Genomic DNA, 10114 nt, shown 5'->3' on the forward strand with positions numbered 1-10114 from the left:
AAGGCCTGCCTGCACCACTTGTGGGTTTGGCTTTCAGTGACTAATTGATTTCCCCCCATAGCAGGATAGTCAGTCCTACGTATGGCGGCCCGGTCCATTTGGGGATTGAACCCATGACGGGCATGTTGTTAAGTCGCTCGAGTTGACGACTGTACTACGAGACCGGCCAAGCATTTGATAACAATTATGTTAAAAAACTAATAATTGCGTTGTTATGTGGTCATTTACAACGTTAATAAAAATATAAGTATCGTTATGAAATCTTAAGGATTTTGGAAAAATGTTGATACCTTTCATAAATAATGGATTTTTCGATGACCAAGAAACAGAATGGCCCCATTTCATTTTTAAATCCTTTGTAAAAGGCTAGAGAACATTTCTCACCATAGTAGATAACTTAACTACTGTTAATTTATCGTATGAGACGCATTTAAGTGCAATACCACCACTATTGGTACTAGCACCACTATAGGTACGTTTACCCTATGAACATTTTAACACATTTGTGCTTCATTAGATTCATGTTGGTCACTTCCGTTTGATAAATATCATCCTTTTAAAATGTGTTGTCAAGATTTTTGGTATCTCTTACCATTTTGCTAAGAGTAGCACCTTAGGATATTAGCGATTTTCAAGCACCTAACCATAATTTTATCTCAAAATCATCATTTTGGTGCAAAATATTAGTTATTTAACGACTACTCATCAAAGTCTACCAACATTTCATCGAAAATATGCCTTTTTCCTGTACGTCCATAATTGGTACAACTAACCTTCGGTGTACCAAATATCGCAGTATGCTATGGATGCTTTGTTGACAATTGTCGTTTTGGTCGTAGCGCGTAGTTTACAAGGGTACAACTCGGGTTTCTCGTTGTTATTTTCGCAATTGATATGTTCCTTTCTTTCTTCGGTTGTTATTACACAGAGAGGTACACGCGTTTGTAACATAAACGAACATATAACTATATTAACCTAAAAGACGTTATTCTAACGTAAAAAGACGAAGACTGTTTCCCGCCGTTCCCTTTCCGTGCGCTATCCTTAATTGCCAGTTGCCAAGTGCCGGCGTGTTCGCCGGTCGACCCCGTTGACCGCGCAAACGATGACCCGGGTGGATTGCACGCACACATCAACCGATGATCACTCACGCACCAACGGTGAGTTACTAGTAGCAACCCATCCGGTCCAGGTTAGCTCACAACATCTCCCCCTGTTTAACAAAGACGATACCCATCGAACCGACGCGGGAGCCTTCTATCTCTAGAAGATCGGCGTAGCGATCGTATCGGCTGCTGACGTCTTTGGACTGCCAAAGGGACTGGACTCAGGGACGGCTGTGCAGGGGATGTGTTACTTTGCTGCTCCGTTGGTGAAACAACCGTTTCCGCTGTTGCTCTGCCCATTAAAATGTCTAGCGGTAAACGACTTGGCTCTTCAGAATTATTGCTTGATTCACGCACGCTAAGTGAATCACGCCTCCGTAGCTGGTTTACGTGTCGACGATGTACCCGAAAACCATCCGTCTCCACTTCGTACATTACGCTGCCAAGCTCCCGTTTTACTCGTGCAGACACCCATTTCCACGAGTTCCGCACAAACAGCTTTGCATAAACGCGGTCACCACGCTGAAAACGTTTATGAACTAAAACTGCCGGTTCATCTCGTGCCGCAAGAGGAGGTTTTAGCAATTCCAGAGCCGTTCGAACTTTTCGCCCAAGCATAGCTTCCGCTGGCGATTGTTTATTCTCTAGCACCGGATTGGGAGTCGTACGGTAGGTTTCTAAAAATATGTCAAGAGCTTCTTCACGAGTTGCTCCGCCTTCCTCAATCTTCCTTGTTGACGTCTTGAAAGTGTCTACGAAGCGCTCGGCCTGCCCGTTTGACTGGGGATGAAATGGCGCCGTTGTGATGTGCTGAATACCACGACTGCAGCAATACGCTGAAAATTCAGTACTGACGAATTGCGGCCCATTATCGCTGACCAGTGTTTCTGGGTATCCGAATCTCGCGAAAATGCTTCTTAGTACTGCGATGGTTGCTCTGGTTGTTGTTGTTCGCATTTTTACCACTTCTGGCCACTTCGTGTGCGCATCTACCGCTATCAAAAAGTAATCACCTTCGATCGGCCCGGCGAAATCGATGTGAATGCGCTGCCACGGCTTCTTTGTCCTCGGCCAGGACATCGGTATCTCGCGTGGCGAGGACTTTGACGCTATCGCGCAAGCATGGCATGTTTTAACTTAGCCTACTACATCTCCGTCTATTGACGGCCAATACACATAACTCCGAGCTATGGATTTCATTCTCTGGATTCCTGGGTGCCCTTCATGCAGCTGTTTTAGGCACCGCTGCTGAAGTTTGGTTGGGATTACCACCCTTTCCCCGAACAGAATGCAACCTCGGACCGTGGTGAGGGCCTCGCCTCTGTGGTAGAAGCAAGCCAATTCTGTAGCGTAGGTGATGTTTTGGGGCCACCCATCCATGATGTAGTTGTATACTTATCGCAGCACCGGGTCGGATGCCGTGGCCTTCGCAACGTCACTAAAATTGAGTGGAAATATATTAATTGAATTTAGTGCTACGTATCTTACGTCATCTTCCAACTCAGCGCTTGCGATGATGTATTCTGGATCCGGTTTTGCGTGCTCATTAATCAGTCTCGAAAGCACGTCCGCATTGCCAAACTTCTCGGTCTGCACATATTCGATGCTTAAATCGTACATTTGCAACTGCAATGCAAATCGCTGCAATCTGTTGGCTGTGTACACCGGAATACCTTTGCTAGACCCAAAAATCCGAAGCAAAGGTCGATGGTCGGTCTGTAGTCGAAAATGGCGCCCAAACAGCATCTTGTGAAATTTCTTCACAGCAAAGATAATGGCCAATCCTTCGCGGTCGATCTGACTGTAGTTGGCTTCGGCCTTCGTGAGGGCTCTCGATGCATGCTGCACGACTTTTAGGGAGCCATCCATAAAACGATGGCTAATCGTCGCGCCTAGACCTATCGACGAAGCACCTGCAGACACAACTATTTCCGCATTTGGGTCCTAATGCGTGAGCAGCAAATCAGACGATAACAGCTCCTTAAACCTTTTGAAAGATTGCTCACACTTGTGCGTCCATACAAAATTTCTGTCGTTCTTCAGTAGTTCATCCAGCGGGTATCGGAGCTCTCGCATCTTCGGTAGGAATTTACCATAATAGTTCACACCTCCTAAAAAGGACGGAACTTCGCTCACGTTTGTTGGTGCTGCCATTTTGCGTATAACGTCGATCTTCGCTGGGTTTGGCCTAAGACCCTGTCTATCGATCACAAAGCCCAGGTACTCAATCTGCACCATTTTAAATGAGCATTTTTCCGCACGGATTGTAAATCCGTAGTCCTTTATACGACGGAAAAGATTGAGGAGGTTCTCATCATGCTCGCGTTCTGTTCTTCCTCCAACAACTACATCATCCATGTACCCAGAAGTACATTTCAATCCAGCGAGCATTGCATCGATTAGTTGTTGAAACGCGGCTGGGGCGATCTTTATGCCTGGCGGTAAACGATTATAGTGAAACAACCCAAATAGCCAGCTCGTACTTTATAGCTGATTTAGGGCTGTTTAACGAAAAATCGTTCCGATGTCGTACTTTGTGGCTGATTAAGAGATAGACGGTACTTTGCAGAACTATGGAGCTTTTTAACAGGCACATGGTACTCTTTGGAACTTTGCGGCTGATTAGCACTATGTGTAGGGTTCATGATAGAACTTTAAGGCTTGTTAAGAGTGTGTATCGAACTTGGTGGAACTTTATAGCTTTTTAATGCATGGCATCGGTACAAGGTGGATCTTGTCAAAGTGTCAAAGAGAGACGCCGTCAATCATCTCATTGCTGCTGTACAAGTTAGATAAGTTAATTAAAGAAGGAATATTGAGTGAAGTGATTGTGAATTATCAGTAAATTGTGTAAAATTTTGTGTAATTCATCAATACAAAAGTTTTAAAAATATACATATGTGTTTAAACGAAACAAATCTTGTTGTTTATTTCATCGATGACGCTTACTTGAAAATAAAACACACAGAAAAATAATCCCTGGAATCGTGGCATAAGGAAGCTGCTTAGGCGCTGTTTTAAAGATCCACATAGAATTTTGATGCTGTTTATCTACTGCAAAAGGCGAATTAGAGCAGCGATCTTTAGCGTGCCAAAATGAGCTGCTTAAGCAATTCTGGCTATTTGGGAATCCGCGATGCGTGTTAATAGTTAGAAGAGGACGATATTGCTCGTTTATCTCGACTTGCAGAAATGCATCGGACAAATCTATCTTACTGAAAAATTTGCATTGTGCCAATCTTGCAAATATATCGTCTGGCAGTGGGAGTGGATACTCATATGACTGGAGAGCAGCGTTCAGGCCAGTCGAATAATCTCCGCATATTCTTATGCTGCCATTTTTCTTCCGCACCACTACGATTGGGGCTGCCCAGTCCGAATAGTTGACTGGGGTAATCACGCCTAAGCCTTGCAAGCGATCGAGCTCTTTATCCACCGTTGCTTGCATCGCATATGCTACAGGGCGCTTCGGGCAGAACACCGAACGGTGATTTTCTTTTAGCTTTATCTGGATGTTTGCCTTGGTGCACAGTCCAGTGCCGCTAAACACCTCGGGGAATCGACTCTCCCATTTTCCAGATTCAGCTTCGATTCTACTACAGAAATAGTCCATCGGTACAGAACCAAGCTCAAATAGCTCTATTAAATCGGCTCCCAGAAGCTGCAAATCAGAAGCTATTACCCGTATTACGGCAACCCTCGTTATGTCCCCAATCGTTACCTGAGCACAAAATTCACCATCCAGCTGAAGGTGCGAACCAGGCGCTGTTCTCGCATGGACTTCTACCGGTCTCAATGTTGGCTCATCAAGCTGCTGCCAAATTTTTCGTCCAATGACAGTTATTGCGGAGCCGGTGTCTAGCTGTAGGCGAACCCTGTAGCGATTGATCAAAACATTAACAAATTTTCTTGCATGGCGCACGCTGTGTACATTCACGGTAACTGTACGTGTGTCCACCGGTGTGTTTTGTTCCACTTGTTGAACTTTCTCTTCTTTGGCCACCACTTCTTCCGCTGGTTACAAAATCCTTCGCGGTGGCCCGTTCTTCCGCAATCACAACACTTGTGTAGGGCATACGGGCACAGTGTGGATCACCACACAACCAACAAGATCTGGGCGGCTTGCTTGTTCCCTCGAAATTCTTCCGCTGCTGATTCTGCTGCCCTTGCTGAAATCTACGCACCTGTGTTTGTTGTTTCTGTTGCTGCACTTTACTTCTACTTGCACTGTGTATCGCTAGGACTTTCTCCTCCGCCTGAGTAGCGATCATGGCGCTGTCCACCTTTAGACTGGAGATTCACTCACACTCAGCGGAGAGTTGCTCCAACGTGACGTCGGCTCTCTCCTCGATGCGGGAGAGCAATCTCGTCCTCACGTCTGCATCGGCATCGTCCTTCAAACCGCATACCAGTATCAAGCACTTGAACTGCTCTTCGCTCATCGCCGATAGCTGAAAATTAACACAAGAGCGATTAACGCGGCAGACAAACGACAACAGGTCTTCATTGCGTGATTTAATCAGCTGCAAGCATTTATATCGCTTGCTCACGAGGGTTTCCGCTCTCCCAAATAGAGCGGTCAGCTTCTCAACCGTTTCATCAAACGGCACATCACGAAGGACACTTGGCAGTATGAAGCTGGCATAGCGCGCGTATTCTGCAAAGCCCAGCTTGCGCACCAGCAAGCGCACTTTCGCTGCATCATCAAGACGAAAGGCATCTTGCGCGAAAAGATCATCATATCGGGCAAACCACGTAGCAAAGATGATATCTGACTCCGCCTCATAGCGGAATTCCATGATGCTGCCCGACAACGCTTCCATGATGAGTTCGGGATTGCAGGGGGCAACGGCCTGTGAGGGAACAGTCTGGCTCGGCTGTGATAGTGACTGTGGCTGTTGCAGCATACGCGTAATGAGCTGTTGCTGCTGCTGCATCTGCTGTTCCATTAGCTGCATCATCTGCATTATCATCGCCGAATCGGTGGTGGGCGCTGGAACTGCGGCTGGCGATGGCTGCGAAGCTGCATTCTGCGATGGCGGTTGCACCATCGACGCTTGCCCTTCGCTGGTGGGCGGCAAAAGATGCTGCGACGGGGCAAACGCACTCGCACGCAGCAGGGATGCTCTTCTCTGGTCCACTTCCATAGAGAAGTCCGGTGCACCATTTTCGCCGGTGTTCATCCTTCTACGCTTCGCTCGCGGTCGCGTATTTTTTTTTTTTAATGAACAGCACTAAATTCGCACACAACTAATCACAAGCCTTTTCCTGTTTTTTTTTTTTACTCCTCGTCGCCACTGATATGTTCCTTTCTTTCTTCGGTTGTTATTACACTGAGAGGTACACGCGTTTGTAACATAAACGAACATATAACTGTATTAACATAAAAGACGTTATTCTAACGTAAAAAGACGAAGACTGTTTCCCGCCGTTCCCTTTCCGTGCGCTATCCTTAATTGCCAGTTGCCAAGTGCCGGCGTGTTCGCCGGTCGACCCCGTTGACCGCACAAACGATGATCCAGATGGATTGCACGCACACATCAACCGATGATCACTCACGCGCCAACGGTGAGTTATTAGTAGCAATCCATCCGGTCCAGGTTAGCTCACAACAGCAATCTTAAGTGTTAATATGTGTTTTAAGCATCATTTTTTTGTTAAGTGTTCGAACCAGTAATCAGTGGAATAATCAGTGGAATGTAATCGAATCAGTTTCTTGCTACTTGCAAAGAATGCAATCTTGAATAACTTCATACGAAGAAGTGAAATCTGAAGCCGCTCGTGTCGCCTTATTGCTAAATGCGCTCTTGTTCTTCCCTGATCAATAGTTAGTGCCAGTCTTGACCGGAAGTATCTTCGCCAGAATGGCTACGATTCTTCATTTAAACAAATTCAAACATACCACCCTGATTTGTGCTCCACTTCGTATAGCGCTGAAACGGTAGCTGGCTTCGGAATAGCTTCCAGGTGATATGAAGAATTGTCAGGTGTGTGTCCAAGCACGGTGTCATTAGAAAGGTGTACGAAAGTATTTTTTTTAGGATTAGCCTCAGCAATTGTGCGATGAATTGAGCGTGGATATACAACCAGTGATAGAAAACGGATATTTTAAAATGTTAATTTTACGTATTTAATGGTGGTTATTTTGGTGCAGTGAACTTATTATTACTTGATTTCAATGAAAACAATGTCACAAAGTAATTTTTGGTGTAAATATTTACGAGTTTTAGAATACAGCCACAATTGGTACAGCTGTGGCGAATTGCTAGGAACACTATAGCCATAATTGGTACCTTAAGATGCAATTTTGAATTGAAATTTTTCAATTCAGTTTTTTGATAAAAACTGAGTGAAAATAAAAAATACCCTCGTGTTCTACACATTGAAGGTTACATAATGTTGTGGGCAGCCGTGCCGACCCCTGGACTTGCCGTGGCAGTTGCGCTGCAACCGGTCAACGTCCAGGAGGACGACAGTGTACACGCACACTGTTGCACACACTAAGCAGCGCAAGGCTTAGTGTGTGCCGAGTGCCGCACGATCAGAGTGTGTTGGCGAGCCGATCGAGCAGGAGCTCTCGGCAGGGGCGCTCGGTGCGGTTGGTGCGCGGCCACCGCAATTGTACGTTTTAAAGTGTTTTACGTTTTTATTATTATTTATTATGTAATGTTTTAATATGTGTGAATAAAATAATAAGTGCAAAGAGCAGTTCACAACAGTGGCGACGAGGATGGGATCCTCCTGCGTAAGGGGGATCCAACAAGAACCCGCGGAACGCCATCGCGATCGGGCCCATCTCGTTTTTGCTGCATCATCGCAGCGGCCATCGCGTTGGCACCGGTCCCCGTGCTTGCGGGACACCGCGAACGGTTTGGGTCGCCACCGCCGCCAACACCGAGGCCCCCGGCTGCCGTCCCATCATTGGCGACCACATGGGCAGCCGAACACACACTCTCGGCGACAAGGAAGGACGTCGGGCTGCAGCCCCAGCAACGCCAGCAGCACCACAGGCGAGGCAGCTTTCCGCCTTGCTGCTGGATCTTCGGATGGGCGTCGCATCCGCCCATGCTGCAGCCCCCAGATTCATCGGGCGAGGACGCATTCCGCCCAGCTGCAGCAGCAGCAGTGCAAAGATCCATCGGCGATGAGCAATACCGCCCCGGCTCGAGCTCAGCACATCATCGGCGAGGTAGCAATTCCGCCGCGGCTCGAGCCCTGCCTCTCACCACGGCGACGTACTATTCCGCCTCGGCAGCACAACACGTTCGGCAACGCACAAGTTGCATCGGCTGTAACACAGCAGCACACATCGGCGCGAACGCTTTCGCCCTGGCTGTAGTTGAACAGGCGTCGCCAATTACGCCTCGGCTACAGCCACTGTGTCCAGAGGGGACGAAGTATCATGCCGTCCCAGCTGCAGTCGAACGGGCGTCGCCAATTGCGCCCCGACTGCAGCCACAGCATAAAAGAAGGGCGATGAGCCATGCCGCCCTGGCTGCAGCCCCGTTCCAACGGGACACATTTTTTCCCCGGCTGCAGCCAAAGCATCGTAGGAGGGCGAGGAACCATGCCGCCCGAGTATTTTCATCTCTACCGCCCGTCATCGGACAAAAAATCCATCGCTGCTGCCCTGGGGCAAGGATCATCATCATCATCGTCATCATCGCGGCATCATCATCATCATCGTTATCATCATCGTCATCATCATCGCCGTTACACCATCGCCGCCGTCCCAGGGAGCGGCACAGCAGCAGCATTACCGCCGCGTTATCGCCATCGCGGTGTGGGCCGAGAGCAGCCGCAAGCGCTGCTCAGCGCGACAACATCGGGATCCCCACATCTTGGTACCATCGGCCGGAAGGGTGTCACCACGCCGGTATTCCCTTAGTGGAATACCCCCGCGTCGGTCGAGCCCTTCGGTACTAAAAGGGGGAGATGTTGTGGGCAGCCGTGCCGACCCCTGGACTTGCCGTGGCAGTTGCGCTGCAACCGGTCAACGTCCAGGAGGACGACAGTGTACACGCACACTGTTGCACACACTAAGCAGCGCAAGGCTTAGTGTGTGCCGAGTGCCGCACGATCAGAGTGTGTTGGCGAGCCGATCGAGCAGGAGCTCTCGGCAGGGCGCTCGGTGCGGTTGGTGCGCGGCCACCGCAATTGTACGTTTTAAAGTGTTTTACGTTTTTATTATTATTTATTATGTAATGTTTTAATATGTGTGAATAAAATAATAAGTGCAAAGAGCAGTTCACAACACATAAAACATAAAGAAGTTTGAATTGTACCTAATACTTATTTTTACAGGCGTAAATCGATATCTTGATGACATATTACAGCCATAATTGGTACACTTACCCTAATCCATTCTGTACTAATTACCCTAGTTGTTCTACTTCTAGTTGTGCTATGCACATTGCCTACCGTAAGGCGTCAACAGCCACTGTCATGAACATCTTCCTTTCTTTGGCCGATGATAACATTCCGGATAAAAACACATTTGGCGAAAGTGTTGCACATACACGCACGCTCACAACCCATGCGCAGACGGCTCAGCATATCTGTGTAATCTACACCATACGAAAGCAAAAGCTTAGTGTAACAAAGTATGTTTAATGCTTAGCACGTTCAGTTCGATGACAGGCCCCAGGGACTGCCAGTGAACTTTCCAGTATACCGGTTTCACAATCATCTTGCGTTCTAGATGCCGGCGGAAAGGAAAGTTGATGAAAATCAGCGCTGGGCTGAACGTGTTAATGTGAATTAGGGCAATGCGCGTTGCACAGCCAACCCTCCAGCGTGAGCTAGCGATTCCTTAGTGATTTTTACATTGCAGGGTTTGAACTCATTGTGCTTTTGGTTTGATTTGTGAAAATGAAACTTCATCGCCGCAATGTGTGTAACGGTTTTTATAAGCGCTCATGATGCCCGCCACAGCAAAGCTCATGATCATTGTCCACACGAGAAAGAGATAGCACGAATGGATGGGAAAAGCATGGACGACGGCTGAC

The 10114-nt window shown here is 47.6% G+C and overlaps 1 protein-coding gene across 1 annotated transcript; it reads right to left on the bottom strand.

Moving 5' to 3' along the window:
* Positions 1-728: 728 nt before the first annotated feature.
* LOC121601868 (uncharacterized protein K02A2.6-like) lies at positions 729-5054 on the bottom strand. The gene is made up of 2 exons (XM_041930671.1): positions 4828-5054; positions 729-2544 (listed from the first exon to the last, which is right to left on the bottom strand). Exon 2 carries the CDS (start codon positions 2184-2186, stop codon positions 1218-1220), a length of 969 nt encoding a protein of 322 aa, XP_041786605.1. The 5' UTR covers positions 2187-2544; positions 4828-5054; the 3' UTR covers positions 729-1217.
* Positions 5055-10114: the final 5060 nt, after the last annotated feature.

Source organism: Anopheles merus, unplaced genomic scaffold (assembly GCF_017562075.2).
Source record: "Anopheles merus strain MAF unplaced genomic scaffold, AmerM5.1 LNR4000211, whole genome shotgun sequence".
NCBI classification, from domain to species: Eukaryota; Metazoa; Arthropoda; class Insecta; order Diptera; family Culicidae; genus Anopheles; species Anopheles merus.

What these genes read in the sequence shown, in the direction of transcription:
- LOC121601868 (XM_041930671.1), bottom strand. Translation starts at nt 2,186, where the DNA reads ATGTCCTGGCCGAGGACAAAGAAGCCGTGGCAGCGCATTCACATCGAT.